Here is a 20,561-nt window from a genome sequence, read left to right as displayed (position 1 = left end):
GAGCTAGATGGAGCAGTTGGACAAAGTTGGGTTGCTTTCTCTGGAGTCTCAGAGGCTGAGGAGAGACCTGATAGTTCATAAAATTATATGAGACATAAATAAGGTAGGCACTCACTTTTTATCCCCCCAACATTAAATGTTTTAAGACATATTTTAGGTGAGGGGAGGAAAGTTGAAAGGAAATGTTCAGGCCAAGGATTTTTTTTAAATAGAGGAGAGGCAGGTTCCTGGAACAAATTGCCAGGGCTTGTGGTGGAGGCAGACACCATAGTAGCATTGAACAAATTGCCAGGGCTTGTGGTGGAGGCAGACACCATAGTAGCATTGAAGAGGCTTCTAAATAGACACATGAATCCAGCGGAAATGAATGGTCTTGGATCTGTGCAAGCAGCAGTCAGGCCTGCTGCCTCAAAGCTCAATGTTATCTTCTAGTGTGGGGTTTACATTCTCCCTGTGACCTTGTGTGTGTTTCCCCTTGGTGCTTCAGTTTTCTCCCACCCCCCAAAAGAAGTGCTGATGGATCACTGGCTCCTGCAAATTATCCAAATGCAGACAGAAGAAATAAAGGGCAGTTGAAGGACATGTGAGAGAGAACAGTTTGCGGGCTGATAGAGAAAATAGGACAGGAAACAAGACCTATGGGGTTAGCTGCTGAGATGGAGCATGGCCGAATCCTTCTGTGTCCCAATAGGAAGATGAGAAAAGGCTTTATTTCAGCCATACAGTTCTACAGGCCGGAGACAGGCCCTTCAGCCCAACTTGTTTTGTGCCAACCAAGATAGTTACATTTACCTGCATTCAGCCCATATCCTTCTAAACATTTTCTAGCTGTCATGACAATGACACTCTCTCCAGCTGCTCATTCTAGATACCCACTTGTGGGAAGAAGGAGCCCTTTTGGTCATTCACCTCACAGGTTAAACTAATGGCCATTTGTTTGAGGTTCCCTGACCCTTGGAACAACACAGTGACTATTTACCTTACCTATGCCCCTCAGGATTTCATAAGGCCTGCCCGTAGCCACCCACGCTCCATGGAGAAAAGTCCAAGACTGTCCATCTCTTTTTAATTCAGTCCTGGCAACATTCTTGTACATCTTTTCTGCAGCCTTTCCTACTGCTGAAGGACCAGATGGACAATACTCCATCTTCTACAGTTGTAACATTACCTCCACACTCCTGTTCTCCATGAATGACCAAAGAAGGCAAGCACACCAAATGCCCTCTTCACCAGTTTACCTGTGATGTCACTTGCATGGAACTATGTACCTATGCTCCCAAGTCTCTTTGTTCTACAACACTCCCCAGAATCCTATTATTCAGTGCAAGTTCTGCCTTTGTTTATCCTACCAACATGCAACACCTTACACTTGACTGAGTTAAATTCCATCCGCCGTTCCTTATCCATTTTCCCAGTTCATCTAAATCCTCGTTACCTTAGATAACCTTATTCACTGACAAATGCACAACCAACTTTACAGTCATCTGAAAACTTACTTACCATGCTAACTGTTTTATCATCCAATTTGTTAATACAGATGGCACGGTACGAGCAGCATGGTTAGTGCAATGCTGTTCAAGTGCCAGCGATCCGGTTTAGAATCTGGCATTGTATGGAAGGAATCTGTACATTCTGCCTATGTCTGCATGTGTTTTCCCTGGGGGCTCCAGTTTCCTCCCACCCTTCAAAACATGCGGGGGTTGTAGGTTAATTGGGTGTAATTGGGCAGCATGGGCTCATGGGCCGGAAGGGCCTGTAACTCTGCTATATGTCTAAAAAAGTGGACCAGCACCAATCCTTGTGTTACACCACTGGTCAGAAAGGTCCAATCTGAGTAAAAACCTTCCATAACTACCCTCTGTCTCCAACCATAATGCTAATTCTGCATCCAATTGGCTAACTCATCTTAGATCGCACATGACTTGACCTTACACAGCAACCTATCTCATGACATTGTGTACAAGAGCAGGGATGTTATTGATGAAGATGCTTTCCTTTGAATCAGACATTAAGTTGAGACTGGATAGGCCTTGAAATAGGTGTAATGATTCCCACAGAATTACCTGAAGCAAGAAAGTTATCTTGGACTACTGACCAACAGTTGGCCTTTCAATAAACATAATTTAACATTGTGATGGTTTCACACAGACACATTTGCCTACCTTTGTTTAAATTTATCATCTTCATCAAAACATTTGTACATTTTGATATACATACCTGTAGAAGTACTGTCTAATTTCAGTTACCAGCTCTCCTGTGACTATTTCCATTCCAATAGACTTTGACACCAACACCGCTGTTCCATTTGGTGTGAATACATAATTATCGGAAATTGGGCCCTTTTTTATGTCTCCATTAGAGTGGTATTCCAAAAATTCCTGCTTCAGTTTGATGGTCTTCTGGGAGGATCTGCCATTGGCAAGAGACCAACCAGTATTGTTAAAATCAGTTGATGGAATACACCAATTGCTCACTGACACTTTCTCAAAGAAATTGTCAATCTGTAGTGGTAGCTAAATGGAGTCAAAAGAACAAGACCAGTAGTCGGTGGGCTCATCTGCACTCAGTTGTTTATTGAAACTTTCCACGTTGCGCCTTATAAAGCCACGGGTAAGTCCTGCCCTCGCGCCAGAAACCACGTCATGACGTTGCCCCGTGTGCATGTGGACCCCACCTGGCTGGCAAAAAAAGACCCCGGCGACGCCATCTTGTCGCAGCTGCTCTGCTGCCACAACTGTAACATGTAGAGACGGCTTTCCTGCCATCAAGAGATGTGCACTGCCACAAATCGAGCATTTTGTAACAAGGCACAGATTGAAATTAAACCAAGTGTTCAACATGAATTCAATGTATTTCTCCAAGGATAAAGGAGCTGAGTACAAATCAGTTTCAGAATAAATCAGAAAGTTTAACTTTATCCCAAGAAAACAAAATACCTATTTATGTTAAGTTAATTCACTTCAGTTTTCTTGCAAATATTACTCTGATCATAAAGATGTAAGGAATAAAATATGAAAGTCTGCAGACACCATGAATGAAGTAAAAACACAATGCTGGAGAAACTCAGAAGATCAAACAGTGTCCTTTACATAGCAAAGATAAAAATACATAATTGACTTAAGCCCTTCATCAAGGTCTGGAAAAATATCAGCAGGTGTCCGGATAAAAAGGGAAGGAGGTCTTGCTATATAAAGGACACTGTTTGACCTGCTGAGTTTCTCCAGCATTGTGTTTTTTCTGATTAAAGATGTGGCTAAACTATGGAGAGCAAGGAATCCAGTGCCTCTGAATCATTCATTACACAATGTGCTAGCAAACATCCTCGTCATGGATCTTCCATAGCAACACTCAGCGGTGCCTGAAGCTCAGCCCTGCTGCATGATCCTTGCATGTCACAGGTCAGGTAGAGGAGTCAGGAATGCAAACTTGGGAGGATGCAATCAGGGGAGTCAGAGGTGATCGGTGAGAAGGACCTAGGTGGGTTGAGGTGGGAGAAGGTGTGGAGGGACTAATACACATCTGTCACAGATATGTAAAACCATGTCTGGAAATGCTCGGTTAAGTTTAGAGTATGACACAATTTAGCATGAAAATCATTGCAATCCATGAGAAACAAAAGAACTGTAGATGCTGAAATTTTGAGTAAACCCAGGACCCAGGAGGTCAGGCAGGATCCATGGTGAGAAATGAATGGACAGTCAACATTACGGGTTGGCTGTCCATTTCTCTCCATGGATGGTGCCAAACCTGTTGAGTCTGTCTGGCTTCTCTGTTTGCTCAGCTCATTCTATGCTTGGGCTAACAGTGCATATCTGTAACATTATGGAGAATGGTCACATGCAAGATTCTGAAGAACAGAAAGGACAGCATGTGAAAGGAACAGAAAACACAAGATCTTAAATCTGGATAATGAGTCCTGGAAGTGGATTGCTTTGTATATGCATCATGGAACATGTTTTGATTTGTGGTACAAATGATTGCCTAGACCAAATGTCAACCATCAATTATATTCACAATTACACAATGTTGAAGTTTCCAAGAGAAACAAAAATGATAATACCCTATTTTATATGAATCCAGAAAGAAAGGTTTATTATCGCACACTAAATCAGATTCTGAATTACCTTTCTAGTCTCAAGCACTTTGCAGTTTAAATGAAGGAAGCCATCTTATTTTCCTAAGTTTGATTTCCATGATTCCTACCTGTCAGTGATGCTGTGCAGCAAGTTAGTATCCTCATTGAGCATCAACAAGTAGCACTCATTCATCAACGGGATTAGTCTTCGGCCTCCATGTTTTAATTTGCCTACTGTTTTTCTGTCAAATGTAATCACTCTCCCTCTGTACGAGAGTTGCCCTTTTAAACACTGGGAATCCAGTTCATTAGTGCAAGTTGATTTGTTTGTTTTTACCAGGTATCTATGATAGCTAAGTGCATCCAGCCTCACCAGAACATACAGGTCAAAAGTGGTGTTTGAATCTGCAGATTTCTGAATCTACAACAGAAATAGAAAATTGAATCATTTTTTATTATTCATAAAAATAATTATTTCCCCATGAACATTGAAATAATAATTTAAAAAAAAATTGAGATAAACATTACAAATTCACAAAACAGAAAACATGTTTATTTACTTATTAGATTTACTGCAGGTCACTTATCCCTTAATTTCTGACAGGCTGACTTCCAAAACTTTAGTGTGAGATTGCAGTATAACATATTTCTAGGGTGCTTCCATCTTCTCTTCACCCCATTTAACGATTACAGGATAAAATATTCTCATTGGATTCTAACTTCCCCACACTGACTGAGATCTGAAGTGAGCAAAGCTGGCCAATGACGCAGGAATAAGGCTCCAAGCCACTTTAGAACTATGTAGGACCAGGTATTTAGCCTGAGGCGATCAAAGAGGTGATGACTGTTAACATCAAGCAATCTTCTTTTGATTGTTCTTAGGCATCTGGTTATATCCAATGATAAAGAGGCACCACAAGGATCACCCTTCAAGGGGGTAGTTACAACAGCAAAGGTCCCAGTGGTATTTGGATAGGAAGCCACAAAATGTGAAGCAGTTGTGACATTCCAGGAATTGTGGATGTCTTTGTAATGGAAAAGAATGGACTTTCTTCCCCCACCAGGCCCAACCTTTTTATTGGAGAGCTAGTTAAGACCAGGGCAAACCAATTTTGTGGAAGAGCTTTACATAAGTGGACCAGTGCTCATTTTATGATCCACTTCATGGAGGAAATGTGCTTTGTCTTCCATCCTCCTTCATTGAGGTCTCAACAAACAAAACTGTGTGAATTAAAGTGGGAAAAAAAAACACAATCATTCATGGTTGACAGGGGCAGTATTTATCACTCATCTTGGGCGGCATGGTTGGCGTGGTTGTTAGCACAATGCCTTTTCAGCGCCAGCGATCAGGACTGGGGTTCGAATCCCGCACTGTCTGTAAGCAGTTTGTACATTCTCCCTGTATCTGCATGGGCTTACTCTGGGGATTCCAGTTTCCTCTCACCATTCGAAATGTACAAGGGGTATTGGTTAATTAGGTGTAAATTGGGCAGCATGGACTCGTGGGCCAAAATAGCTTGCTGTATGTTTAAATTTAAAATTTAATTTAATGCAAGTAATTTAAAATGATTGCTTTCTTTTGTGGCCCAACCGACTGCTTCAGAGGGTGATCAAGAGCAGCCACTCTTGGATTGAAGGATGAGAGGTGATTTAATAGAGGTCTACAAGATTATGAGATCCATTAATAATGTGGACAGTCAACAGCTTTATTGCAGGCCGCAAGTGACAAACACCAGACGACACCTGTACATAATGAAGGGAGGATGGTTCGGGGAGACAGCAGGAGTGTTTTTTTAAAAAAATTTACACAGACAGTTGTAGTTCCCTGCAATGCATTACCCAGAATGGTGGTGGAGGCTGGAACAACAGGGGCATTTGAGATACATAGACAGGCACATGAATGAAAGAAAAATTGAGGATTATGAGGTAGGGAAGGGTTTAGTTTTTTTTAGATACTATGCATTGAAACAACATCATGAGATGAAGAGCCTAGTACCATGCTGTTCATCCTTTTTTGGCTATGGCCTCATTTAGAAGCAGACAAGTTTTGGTTTCTTCTGTACTTCTCTCCTACCAGACACATTAAAAAATGAAAAATATTTTATAATTTCAGATCATGGCCCCTTTTAAATGTGCACCAGAGGTGGGCATATGGCTCCCGATGAGAATGGCTGGTCAAGAGTCAGGCGTTGATCAGCATGGACGAGTTGGACTGAAGGGCCTGTTTCCATGCTGTATGACTCAATGACACTATATGCTTTTGTTTCAGGCTCCTGCTAACAGCTCTTAAACAAATAATCAGGGTATCCATTTCTTGTTGGTACTGGTTGAGAGCCAAATTTTGCCCAAGGTACCAGGAAAACATTTCTTCTTTGCTTCAACAGTGCTATTCTGTCCTTTTATATCAGTGGCTTTCAAATTGCCCCCCTAAATCAAGCAATCTCGATGCCATATCTCTCTGCTATGCTATTAGTAAGGATTGTTTAAAGTGGTATGTGGGTGGAAAGAATAAGATTTGAAACCACTGTTTTAATCATACCCAATTGATGTGTTACGTGGACGGTTTCATAACTCCAAAGGAAATGGGCCAATGACAATTTTTCTCAAGGAAAATATTTCAGTTACAAATGGGTCTAGAACAGTGGTTCTCAACCTTCCCTTCTCACTCGCATACTACCTTAAGTAATCCCTTACCAATCACAGAGCAATTATGGCATAGGGATTGCTTAAGGTGGAATGTGAGTTTAGGGAGACAGTTTGAAAATCATTGCTTTAGTATTACAACCCTTAAATCTTTGGACTCCATGACCCATTTCAGGGATTACCAACAAGCATGTATACTCCGTGCAGGGTCGGCATCATGGGGAGGTAATCACAGGCCATTCCCCCCCCCCCCGCCAAAATGAGTGATTGTGGTCCCCCACTCGAACATGAATGGCACGAACAGCATACGAAACTGCTACACCAATGGCAGTTTATGCCCCCACCCCCACCCCCCACCAACTCTGACTCTGTGTCCCAGGGTTCAGGGACTACCAAAAATTACATAAACTCTGTTTTCCTGTTTTCTGGGACTGGCTTTATACCCAACCATCAGCTGGTTCGTACTGTAGTACTGTATACCCATGGACCAATCCAGAGTATATATTATGAAAGGCCAGAGTCCAAAGGGTTAAAGCAGCTTGCCCACTACTGAGGTGATATGCTGAGACCTTGGAGTTTGACATACTTTCATCTCAGATGTGGGAGTGCCAATACCATCAAGATGACTCAAAGATTTTTACTTGCGTAAATGGAAAACACAAAGATCATTCTTTCTAATATAGAATCTTAAAGTAGCAATTTCTAGTCCAGCTCTCTCTCAGGGTTTACACAACAGAAATATGAACCCATTTTATAATAGGATTTTACAAATTTAAAAATTGTGGATCACACATTAAAAGTTTTAAACAAAACTGTCAAATACCTGCGATGGTACGGCATTTCCCGCATCGTCATACACAGTGACCACTGAATAAGCAACAGTGACATTAATAACAGTTGTGATGTTCCATCCCAGAGGATTATAAACTGTAATCTGTGATGATTCAACCTCTTTCAAAACAGGAAAATAAAAATTCTGTGAAGACTTGTGTGATCATGGCTCATGAACATCGTTCACTAAAAATTAAGTATTGATTAATTATCAACAATTAATTTCAAAAATTACCAAAATTATCCTAGATAATTATAAATTTATCATTATGTTTCCAATAAGTCAGTTTCTGAGTTAAAAAGTTAAAGAAATATGTTGACTAAACTTTCAAATGGCACTCCTAAAGTTAATTTTGTCCACCTTTTCTCAATAAACCTGTACTGGTGAAGTGAAAATTGAAAGAATAATATTATTTGCCTTGTTATGTACATGAATTTTAATCAAAAAACGTTTTTCTTGTTAATTTTCTTGGCAAATCAGTTCAGGCCTTTTGCCCAGTGAACATTGAATATTTCTGCCCAGTTAAAATGAAGAAAGATAGTAAATCTTTAACAAGACATTGTTTTTTTTTGTTATGGGACCATTAATACCTTCAGGAGTAAAGGTACTTACAAGTGGATCTATAACAAGAAACAACGCCTTTATTATTAAGGAACTGTAAGGACGAGGATAATCAAATTTGGTCTTCCTACCAGTCAGAGTTTCTTGAAAAATGGCAGCCATGACCAATTTTACAGCCCTTATCCCTCGAAGTAGGTGATTCATGTACATGTCTCTCACTTCAGGTGATTCTGTTCCGGTTACACCATCGTGATGTTGCACCTAATAATATGGAAAAAAAAAATCAAAAGCTTTCATGGAAAATATAACATTCATTATTTAATTTCAGTGGAAGAAATTCTATAATTAAACACATATTACAATGTGTTGTATATTTGCATGCTTTTTTGTCTATTGAATGGTAAATATTTTCACCATAAATCAGCATCTTTAAACTTGTGGCCAAATATATGTCCCATGATGTAAACATGTTAATGCAATTGTTAAGTTGTGAATGTTCCACCATATTCTTTGTCACCATTCAGTTTCCAAATGCTCAGATAATAAAATAGTCTTGGATTTATAATGATAGAATTGGACTTCTCTGATCACCATTTTGCTCATCTGTGGCTTTTGTGCCAGGTATTGTTTGGCAACTTCTGTTCAGCATTTTGGGATGTTTTATTTCAATAAAGGTGCCATATAAATGTTAGCTATGTCTTGCTTTTAATATAGTCAATAAACAAATATAAATTCTATCAACAAATGCACTGATCAATAAATAGATTGCTGTTGAAAATCAAATTCTAATAATCTTAACACACCCAGAAATTAACTAAGCATCTATTATATTCTATACCATTATTTGACTGCATCAACACCAGATAATAACAATAGTTCTGTAAAAATAGGTAAGTGCCACAGTTGCATGGCATCAAAACACAATTTAGGCCACAAAATGTCAGGTCAGAATTAGGCTTTTGCTTTCGTAATGCATTGCTTCATAAAGTAACTTCTATTTTTATAGAGCCATCCACATTCCTCAAAAAAAATTTAGTGCTCCCTTTCCAAAATGATCATATAATTTAATGTTCCACATTATTTCCCATCAATCTTCTTTCTGAAATATCTATAATGCTGCTTGTGTTAAATATCTCCTTTCATAGAGAATCGAGAAAAATTACTGGGGTGGAAATTCAGCCTCGCCTGGCACACAAGATCGCTGCAAATACATGTTGAATCTGGTTTCTGAAATAAGCTCTATAAATACATAATTTGGAAATATGATTGAGTGTAAATTCCTGCCCCATGGCTTGTTATAATTTTGATAATTTTTAAAAGAGAACAATTTTGAACCGTTCCAACCCAAGAATATATGGAGGGTGATCAAACCTCTGATACTGCCCATCTCAGCTGTTGAATGTTCTGAAGGGCCCAAAACTTATCAATAGATCCCAATGGGTACTTCAAGAGGTACAAAGTGAAAAGAGATTCACAGGCATAAAGGAAAGAATTTGCTCTGCGGGCCATTCCTTTAAGTAGGTTCCGAGAGGCATAAAATCCAGTCCATGCTTGAAATGGCTCTGAAATCAGAATAGTAAAGTATTTTGACATTAATTACTGGAAGTGAAAATAAAATTGTTTTCTTGTTAAATACTAATATAGAAAGAATCCATCAAGTCTCTAACAGATGACAAATAATAAAACATAATTATCAAAATGGGATGCTAAGTTAGGCAAATGGTTACGAATCAACAGAAACAGAGGTTTTCCAAAACACCGTGCTCTTCACTTCGATTCTCAAAATATAGACTATTGACACAAAATGGCGTAAACTATTTATAGTATTTACACTTCAAGTCACAAGGCAATCTCGTGAGTGCTTTAGTTAATGGATGGCTCCCATGGCAACACCCATTCCTGGTGACTACAGGTCACTCTGATCAGGACTCCCTAGCAAGTGCATTTTCAAGTGAGCCGCGGTTAGATGTTTAGATCTCAATTCATGCGGCCAAGTTTTTGATGGTGGGTTAACACAAGGAAAATCTATTTGGTATTCTAATTCTGTGTTATTAATTTAGTGGGTTTAATCTGGAACTTTGGTGCTGTCTGTTTAGGAATTTACATGCTCTAACTGTAACTATGTGGATTTCTCTGAAGTTCTCTGGTTTCGTCCTGCATCCCAAAGACACAGTGTGCTGGTGGGTTAATTGGCTGTTTCTGTCAGTGCTGGAATCCAAATTGATGCAAAGGTGGGGGAGAAGAGGTCATAGGAAAACAAGTCAAGGAATGGTACTGCTCTCTGAGCTGGCAGAGACTCGATGGGCCAAAGCAGGCATCATGGAATCAGGCCATTCGGCCTCACTTGCCCACACTGACCAAAACATCCCATCTACATTCATTCCACCTGCTTGCATTTGGCCCTTATCCATTTAAACCTCTCTTATACATGTATCCGTCCAATTTTTTTTTGAACATTGCAAAAGTACCTGCTTCACCATCTCCTCCAGCAGCCTGTTTCATACATTCACCACCCTCAGTGTAAAAGTTACTCCTCAGGTTCCTATTAAATCTCTCCTTCCTTACCTTAAACATATGCCCCCAGGTTACCAATTCCCTGACTCTGGGCAGAAGATACTGTGCATTAACCCAATCTACCCCTCTAATGATTTTCTACATCTTTATGAAATCACTCCTCTTCCTCCTGAGCTCCAATGGGAAGTTGATCAATGAAATAGGAATGAGCACATAAAGAAGTGACTGTGTAGCCATTTAAAGTGGAGAGTTTGATACAAACTGGAGGAAATAATGCTGCATAATAGCTCAGATCCAGGAAATAGGTTTTGCAGATTCAGAGAGAACACTGCACTCTCCAACCTTCAAATACCTCACCAGTCTATTTAAAATCTCAGCATCACCAACAATATATTTTTTTTTTTAAAAACGACAAACTTTTTTGAAATTTATATCATGGATTACATGTTTTCACTGTGGATTCCTTTTAGGCAATTACTCAGGAAGTCTAAGTGGCATCTGGCAGCATCAACAACATAAATTCAGCCACTTACATGGGGCGCAACCAGCAATTCTAACCACGATTCGCCACAATAATCTCCTCCCCCATTTCAATGTTCTCTGTGCATCTTTTATAAGCCCAAAGATTGTAAGTTAGTCAGTTCTTTAAGAAAATCCCACATCTCAGACATTACGAGCCCAGAGGACCCCAAAACCCAGAAGTGATAGCTATTCACCAAGACAAATAGCTACTTATACAAAACTTGCTTTTAATTATCTTTAAACATGAAAACAGAACCAAACTTGAACTTATCACTATTAACTTAACTAACCTAACTTAACCCGCCTTCTAATTCTAAGCACATATGTATGTAATATGCATGTAAGTTCAGAAAAGTTATTTGATCACAGTCCAATCTCACTTCTCATTCCTCCAAGTTTACTGGTTGCAGGCAGTTCTTATACAGTGCATAGAATTTAACATTTATGAAGTTGACTAGGCTTTGGTGCTTGAAAGGTAAATGGTTACCACTCAGGAAAGTTCTTGTCATTTTTCAGGGAGAGATTTGTTGTTCGTTGGACACCCACAACTGATTCCTTGTAACCAGCCACTACAGTGTCTTGCCAAAGAAACTTTCCCCATCAGGATTTTCCATGATATCTCTTTCTTTCAGTCTCCACAGAGTTTCTTTTCATTTCCCTTATTTCAAGTGAAACATTAGGCAGCCAGTCCTCTTCTCTTGTATGAACCATAAGAACTTTGACCAGGCTGAACTAAGCACTCACAACCTGTCTTCCAAATGGGGTTTTCCACAAGCTTTCCAGCTTGTCCTGTTCCAGACCCAGCTGCTGATGCTGACTGTAGCACTGCAGAACTGAATTCTTCCTCTCTCTCTGAGAAAAAGCCTGTTTTTCACTCTCTACTTGCAAAACCACATAACCCTCTTAGAACAGCAAGTTCCATTCCAGACAGAATGCAGCTCCGACGGGTTCTTTCATCTGTTGCCTTTTTGTAAACAACAATCTATTAGTGAAGTCTCTTGGGCACTCTCCAAAGCTTTTGCAAAGGCTCTTGGAGCTGGACTGTCTAGCAAGAGCAGAGTGCCAGTATTTTAAATAGGATCTATTTAACGTGTTTGTATGTGATCTACACTAAAAAACCTGTCCCGGTTTATCTCCCAAAAACATATCTATAATCTGTCACACAGGAAACCTTTCCATGCGTCCACTTTACAGATAACCTGGAACTGCTCTCCAAATTACAAATCAAAACTGTAACCAAAATTATTGAGCTAAAAATCCCTTTCCATCACAAACCAAAACTAACCAAAATTATTGAGCTAAAAATACCTTCCCATTAAAGTAGGAAGGGCTAATGGAAAGAGCTAAGGCAGTGGAATGCTCTGAGTGCAGGATGTGGGAAATCTTGGACGCACAATTGTCCCTGATGACTACACCTGCATGAGGTGCATCCAGCTACAGCTCCTGGGATACCATGTTAGGAAGCTGGATGAATTTCAGTTCATTCGGGACACAGTCCCTTGAAGAGGCAAGCAACAAGTAACTGGATGACTGTTAGGAGAGGGAAAGGGGTGAGGCAGACAATGCAGAGCACCTCTGTGGCTTTCACTTCAACAACAAGTATACTGTTTTAGATGATGTTGGGGGTGATGATCCATCAGGGACAAATTGAGGTGGTCACATCTCCAGCACAGCCCCAGGTTCAGAAGGGAAGGGGGGAGAACAGGTGAGTTATGGTAATTGGGGACTCATTGGTTAGGAGATCTGTGAACATGATCGAGGCTCCTTGATGGTATGTTGCCTCCCAGGTGCCAGGGTCAGGGATATCTTTGATCAACTTTATGGTATTCTGGAGGGGGAGGGTGAGCAGCCAGATGACGTGATCCACATGGGGACCAATGACATAGATGGGAGTAAGGATGAGGTCCTGAAGAAGGAATATAGGGAGTTAGGAAAGAAGTTAAAAAGCAGGACCTCAAGGCTGGTAACTTCAGGATTGTTGCCTGTACCACATGCCAGAGAGGGTAGGAACAGAAAGTTGTGGCAGATGAATGCATTGCTAAAGAGTTGGTGCAGGGGGCAGAGGTTCAAATTTGTGGATCATTGGGATCTCTTCTGCAGAAGATCTGGCCTGTACAAAAAGGACAGGCTGCACCTGAACTGGAGAGAGATCAATATCCTGGCAGGCAGGTTTGCTAGAGCATTTGGGGAAGGCTTAAACTAATTTGGCAGGGGGTGGGAATCAGAATGTGAATGCAGTGATTAGGGGTGAAGGACAGAAACATGAAGTCATGTGTTCTGAATTGGTGAGGAAGGACAGGCAGGAGACAAAACATAAATGTAGCCAGTTAGAGGGTTTGAGATGTGCCTATGTCAACACTAGAAGTATTAGGAATAACCAGGATGAATTTAGAGAATGGATCAGTACGTGGAACTACGATGTTGTTACCATTACTGAAAGTTGGCTGGAGGATGGGCAGGATTGGCTGATGCAGGTTCTGGGGTTTAGGTATTTTAAAAAGTATAGGATGGGAGCCAGAAAAAGGGATGGGGGTGGGGGAGTAGCATTACTGGTCAGGGACAGTATCATGGCTATAGAAAGGGAGGAGGCTGTAGTGGGAGTGTCCACTGAGTCAGTGTGGGTGGAAATCAGAAATAGGAAGGGAGCTATCACTGTGCTGGTAGTAGTCTATAGGCCCCCAAATAGTCCTTCGGACACCGATAAGCAGGCAGATTTTGGAATTGTGTGGGAAATACACGGTTGTAGTTATGGGTGATTTCAACTTCCCTTATATTGACGGCCACCTCCTGACTGCAAGAGGAATAGATGGGGCTGAATTTGTCAGGTGTGTTCAAGAAGGATTCCTGACACAGTATGTGGATCAGCCAACGACCGGAGAGGCCAGTCTGGATCTGGTTCTGGGCAATGAACCTGGTCAGGTGGCGGACCTCTCAGTGAGGGAGCATTTTCATGAGAGTGACAACTCCCTTAGCTTCAACATTACTATGGGAAGGATATAAAAAGTCAAAATGGGAAAAAAAATGCTTATCTGGGGAAGGGCTAATTATGAAGGGATGAGGCAGGAACTAGCTAGAGTAAACTGGAAACAGATGTTCAAGGGTGAAAGCACAGAAGTAATGTAGAGGAAGTTTAGAAACCACCTGTGCAGGGTTCAAGATGGGTTTGTCCCACTGAGACAAGGAAAAGATCGTAGGAAAAGGGAACCGTGGCTGACGAAACAGGTCAGGCAATTAGTCAAGAAGAAGAAGGAAGCATATGTAAATATAGGAATCAGAAAACAGGAAGGACTCATGAGAAGTATATGATTGCCAGGAAGGAGCTTATGAAAGGATTTAGGAGAGCTTAAAGGAGGCGTAAGAAGGCCTTGGCCTGTAGAATTAAGGAGAACCCCAAGGAGTTCTATGCATATGTGTAGAACAGAAAAATGACGAGAATGAAGGTGAGGCCACTAAAGGATAAAGGAGACAACATGTGCCTGGAGGCAAAGAAGGATGCATCAGTATTCACAAGAGAAAAGGACTTGGATCAAGGTGAGGTCAAAATTGAATAGGTCTGTGTGCTGATTAAGGAAGTGGAAGCACTGGATCTTAAAAACATCAAGATTGATAAGTCCCCAGTGCCAGACATGATATAATCCAGGCTGCTGTGGGAAGCAAGAGAAGACATAGGTGGGGCAGTATTACAACCTAGACCAGCAACAATAGAAATACACCAGGATAATGGAATCTTCAAAACAATAATTTTTATTAATAACTATTAAAAATATAAAATCTTGTATAACTTTAAACTTAACCCCATTATGCACAAACTTATACATGTCCATTAGCATTTGGGCAAGTACAGTCCACTCAAGGATAGTCAGCATGGCTTTATGAAGGGAAGGTTCTGCCTCACGAGTAAAACTGAGTTTTTTGAGGAGATAATAAATTAAATTGATGACTGTAGGGTGCTAGATGTGGTGTACATGTAGTTTAGCAAAGCATTTAACAAGGTTCCCCCACGAGAGACTCATGCAGAAAGTCATGAGGCATGGTATCAGAGGAACCTTTGCTGTGTGAATAAAAATTTGGCTTGTAGGAAGAAAGCAATGGAAGGAAAGTATTCTGCCTGGAAGAACGGTGACTAGTGGAGTGCTGCAAGGATCTGCTCTGGGACCCCTACTCGTGAGTTTTAGAAGTGACCTGGATAAAGAGGCAGAAGGATGGGTCAGCAAGTTTGCAGATGACACAAAGGTTGGATGAGTTGTGGATGGAGTTGAAGGTTGTCAAAGGTTTGGCAGAAAAGTGGCAGATGGATTTCAATCCAGACAAGTGTGAGGTGATGCATTTTGGAAGGACTAACCAGAAGACTAAGCATAGGGTTTATAGTTGGTCATTTAAGAGTGTGGATGAACAGAGGGGCCTTGGGGGTTCAAATCCGTTCATCCTTCAGGGTCATCACCCTGGTTGATAGGATAGTTAAGAAGGCCTATGGGATGCTGGGCTTCATTAATGGGGGATTGAATTAAGGAGAGGTCATGTTGCAACTCTACAAATCTTTGGTAAGACCACACTTAGATTATTGTGTTCAGTTCTGGTCACCTCATTTTAAGAAGAATATGGAAGCTATGGAGAGGTGCACAGATTTACCAGGATGTTGCCTGGATTGGGAAACAAATCTTATGAGGCAAGGTTAGCAGAGCTGGAACTTTTCTCTTTGGAACATAGAGGGATGAAAAGAGACTTGTTAGATAGGGTGAACACCAGCACCCGTTTCCCAGGGCAGGACCAGCAAATACCAAAGGACACGTACAAAGATAAGGGTGGAATTTTCGAGAAGACATCATGGATAAGTTTTAAAAAATAACAGAGAGTGGTGGGTGCTTAGAATGCCTTGGCAGGGAATGGTGGTGGAGGCTCAAATATTAGGGGCACATGGATGAAAGAAAAATAGAGGGTTATTGGGGTGGGAGGGTTTCATACTTTTTTTAAGTAAGTAATATATGGGTTAGCACAACAATGAAGATCTAAGGGCTATGTTCTATAAAGTAGAAAACTGCTACTGCCACGAAAAACGAATTGGTCTTACAATGACCTTGAAGAATCTGTTATCTTGTGTGTTGTCCTGGAAAGCAGGGCCAAATGTGCACAATGGCTCCCTCTGAAGGAACTAGTGAGCTGAGCACTGGCATCCCACTGAACAGCAAGAGATGTCACAAATGACACCTAATTCTTGCAAGTATTTACTGTAAACTTAACAGCACTTTTTTTTTCTGGTTTCAAATATTTTCCAAATGACCTTAAGAACAAATGACTTATTCCACCACCTCGAGTATTTTTTTCTAAGTTTAGACCATTTCTTCAGTGTATGAAATATTTTTGAATGAATGAGGGTTTTCTGTCAAATACATCAGCACACTGCATGGATGCAATGAAAGAATTCTTTGTTGCAGCTTCCCAAGTACATAAAGCACAGTGACAACATTAACACAAAATATGCCACAAAACCAAAAAAAAGATAATAAATATAAAAAGAAGAGAAAGAAAATAAATAATGCATGGATGGTAGTGCAAAAATGTGTTGTGTCAGTAATGCAGACAAATCTTGGATCAGTGTTCTGGTTAGAGTAGTTCAGGGAAGTTCAAGAGCCTAATGGCTGTTAGAAAAAAAAATGTTCTTTAACCTTGTGGTACCTTCTACCTTTTGATGTGGAAGATAACATCAAAAGAGAAAAGAACATTTTTAAATTCTCTAATTTAATCATAATTTTATATATCATGGAGAATTTTTGTGATTGATTTCTGAGATGAGAGAGTAAACCCAACAAGGAAGAATGGAATGATTTACTGCATTTAAGAGAATAAATGAGACAGACCAGTTTCTGAGAGCAAATAAAAGTACAGAGGCTGAGAGGCTGCTTCCCTCCAGCTGAAGAAGACACACTCGGAATACAGTCTTACAATAAGAAAAAAGTCCATTTGGACATAGGAGAAAAGAAAGGTCCCCATTCATTAATTTGCATTTCTTTAGATTTTTTCCCTATAGAGGGCTGGGATTGGCTCATTTTAGGGCAAAAAAAAAGTTTGATCTTTTGGACATTAAGAGAATCAGAGGATATGGGGATATCGTCATAAAGTGGTATCCTTATCAGTTGCAATCTTACCAAAGGGCCAGGAAGGTTCGACAGGTCTTATAACTTACTCCTACTTCATTCTCATTCATAAATTTTAAGTAATAAACCTTTGTAACTTTTTAAAAAATGAGTATACTGCTGTTCATCGACTTCAGCTCGACATTTAATACAATAATTCCCCAGAGGCTAGTGGAAAAGCTGTCCTCACTCAGACTCTTCTTCAGCTGGAATTCTGGACTTTCTAATGGATAAACCGCAATCTGTCCGGGTTGGCAGTAGAACATCAAACAATGTCACGCTGAGCACTGGAGCACCTCAGGGCTGTGTGCTCAGCCCATTCCTGCTACTGACCCACCACTGCAATGCTAGATCCAACTCCAACAAAGTTATCAAGTTTGCAGATGATTCTTCAGTAGTGGCCTCAACAGCAACGATGAGCTGCACTACAGAGAAGAGGTGGAAAATCTTTTGACATGCTGCAAGAATAACAACCCAAGTCTCAACATGGACAAAATAAAGATGATCATAGACTTCAAAAGGAACAGGAACGACCACCCTCCACTACACTTGGTAGTGGTTGGAAACACAACATCACCTCACTTGGAAGGTGCAACAGTGACTGCACTTCCTGAGAAGACTGACAGGAGTCCAGTGAAAGCATTCTGGCCGGCTGCATCACAGTGCGGTAGAGCTGCTGCAGAGCTTTGGATCGGAGGTCAATCCAGAGTGTGACAGAGTATCTAGAGGTGGTTTGGGAGTAATTATTAGAGCAGCTTGCACACACATATTTTAAAGCACAGAGTTATTGCAGGACTTTTGCAGAATGCTTTTTGCAGAGGAGCAACAAAGTAGCAACATTCAACAGCTTGCCTGAGAGAGCATGTGATCTTTGCAGGCAGGCAGAACAGTTTTGCTCTCAGAGAGGGAGGGAGTGAAACAGAGAGAGAAGTCACAGAAATCAGTTCCGGAGGAACAAGCTGGCAAACTTTGGAAGGCTGCCTGGTCAAAGGAGAAAACTGGCGGTTTGAAAGGTGACCTGAAAGAAAGAGGATCATCTGGAGAACCTTGAAGGGGGCCAGTTTCGTCAGTAAGACTGATTGAGAAGGAATCAGTTGTGGATGTCCTGGAAAAGGAATCTCTCTCTGAAAACTAGCAAGAACCCTCCTGAGTGGTAAACATTTGCCTGTTAAACACCAAAGGCTGGTGAACTTTGTTAATGCTAACTTCTGTGCACAGTACAAGAATTGCATGCAACCAGTGAGATTGGACTGTGATCCAAAGAACTTTTCTAATCTTAAATATACATTTCACACACCTGCGCTTAGTATTAGAGGGGGGATTAGGTAGGTTAAGTAATTTGATAGTAATAAGTTCAAGTTTAATTGTTTTCTTGTTCAAATATATTTAAAAGCTACTTTTGTTTAAGTGACCCTGTATTGTGGGGCATATCTATTGCTGCTGGTTTTTGGGGGTCCTCTGGACTCCGTAACAAGAGGTCCACAAGAATAGCAGAGAGGATCACTGGGGTCTCCTTCCCCCACATCAACATGATATACTGGAATCATTGTTTGAAGAGGGAGGACAAAATGGTTGAGGATCCCTACCAGCACGCACGCATCTTTCAGCCATTCCCATCGGAAAAGTATCTGGGAGTATCAGAGCCAGAACCACCAAGCTGAGAAACAGCTGCTTCCCATGGGCAGTGAGACCACTGAACAATTGGATGAACTGCTCATACTAACTCTCTGAGATTCTATTATTATTTGTTTGTATATGCGTATCACTTATCTGTATGTGTGTTCTGTCTGGCTGTGCGTATGCACATTTTTGCACTGAGGACCGGAGAACATTGCTTCGTCGGCTTGCACTTGTACAATGGGATGATATTAAACTTGAACTATTAAAATGGACTTCAGTGACTGATGATTTTCTTATATTAACTGATTTTGTTAAAAAGCTGGCAGCTTTTATGGATTCCATTATGACTGGAAATTCATATATGGTGCCATCAGATTGCAGAGCAATATAGCAAATTTTGCCTCTCACATTCATCCAGATATTCTTCAAATTATTATTGTTTTAGATGATTGATTGTGCAGAAACCAGTCCCCAGTGATAGAAACAATGAAGAGCTCAAGGCATCATCACAACAAACTGCTCAGATTTCTCCATTAAGACATTAGTACATAGATATTTTACACAATAACTTAAGTGTTTAGGTATAGCAGTAGCCTATTTCATTCAAAATTAGTACCAGAGGAGTAAGGGAGAAAGTCACGGTTCCTTCTGATGTCCCAAGTCAGGTTTGTATTGTGAACAGCTTGAAAATATTCACTTAATGTTGCATATTGCACTTGAACTCCAAATTCATCTTTATGTTGGTTGACATAATCCATTAATGGATCCATGTTCTCAAACTGCACAGAGGCATTGAAAAACTGCTTGTCACAGCCCTAGAAGCAAACATAAAATCAGTGGTTTTGTTGTGGCGGCTACACTGCTCTTGCAATAACACACACAACCAGACAGGTTGAGCTCATTGAGCAGACTAGTTTATTGCAGGCTGCTGGGCTGCACTTATACTCCCAGCCCAGACCTGGCTGAGAACCGCGCTGAAGGGCGCTGACGTCACCTAGGCATCATGTGGTCCCCCAGTGCGGGTTTCTGAGACCTGTGCTGGAAGGGAAACCCCCGACGGCGCCATTCTGAGACCTGTGCTGGAAGGGAAACCCCCGACGGCGCCATTTTGGCCACCTGCCCCGCCGCGTGGCTTACAAGCGGGTCCAGTTCACCTGCCTTGTGGTGAGCTGCCACAGCAACGACCACGGGCTCAGTGGGATTGAGGTGCGCTGGCTTCAGCCTGTCCATGGTAAACAGCTCCCGCCTGCCGCACATGTCCAGCATGAATATCAAGCTGGAACACTGTACAACCCTGTACGGCCCCTCATACAGTCGCTGCAGAGGTGCTGCGGTCGGGTCCCGCAGAACGAAAACGTACTTCACAGAAAGTAGTTCGCCGGGAATGTGAGACGGGCGGGTACCATGCCTGGGTGGCAGCGAGGGTTCGAAGGAGTTCAAGCATGCCCTGAGGTGAGGAAGTAGTTCGTGTGGCGACCACTGGGGATTGTGAGGTGCGTTGATGAACTGACCAGGTAGTGCCAGACGTGCACCATAGACCAGCTCAGCTGATGACGCCTGCAGATCTTCCTTGGGAGTGCAGCAGATGCCCAGGAGCACCCAAGGCAGTTTGTCTGTCCAGTTGGGACCGGGTGAAGCGGGCCATGAGCACCGACTTAATGTG

General features: G+C 41.3%; 1 protein-coding gene across 7 annotated transcripts in view; it reads right to left on the bottom strand.

The window, feature by feature from the left end:
- The window catches only part of man2b2 (mannosidase, alpha, class 2B, member 2), a 115,532-nt gene that overhangs the window by 34,602 nt on the left and 60,369 nt on the right, over positions 1-20,561 (bottom strand). For all 7 annotated transcript variants that reach the window (XR_011353946.1, XR_011353945.1, XM_069925966.1 and 4 more), the window contains 6 exons: positions 19,515-19,713; positions 9,483-9,673; positions 8,243-8,372; positions 7,542-7,669; positions 4,204-4,496; positions 2,218-2,409 (listed from right to left, as the gene is read on the bottom strand). Coding sequence is in view for 5 of the 7 variants with exons in the window: in XM_069925966.1 (XP_069782067.1) it covers positions 2,218-2,409; positions 4,204-4,496; positions 7,542-7,669; positions 8,243-8,372; positions 9,483-9,673; positions 19,515-19,713 (1,133 nt within the window). In the remaining 2 variants the exon portion in view is untranslated. The remainder of the gene's footprint in view (positions 1-2,217; positions 2,410-4,203; positions 4,497-7,541; positions 7,670-8,242; positions 8,373-9,482; positions 9,674-19,514; positions 19,714-20,561) is intronic.

Source organism: Narcine bancroftii, chromosome 3, assembly GCF_036971445.1.
Source record: "Narcine bancroftii isolate sNarBan1 chromosome 3, sNarBan1.hap1, whole genome shotgun sequence".
Classification (NCBI taxonomy): domain Eukaryota; kingdom Metazoa; phylum Chordata; class Chondrichthyes; order Torpediniformes; family Narcinidae; genus Narcine; species Narcine bancroftii.
This window is presented reverse-complemented; position numbering and strand designations above follow the sequence as displayed.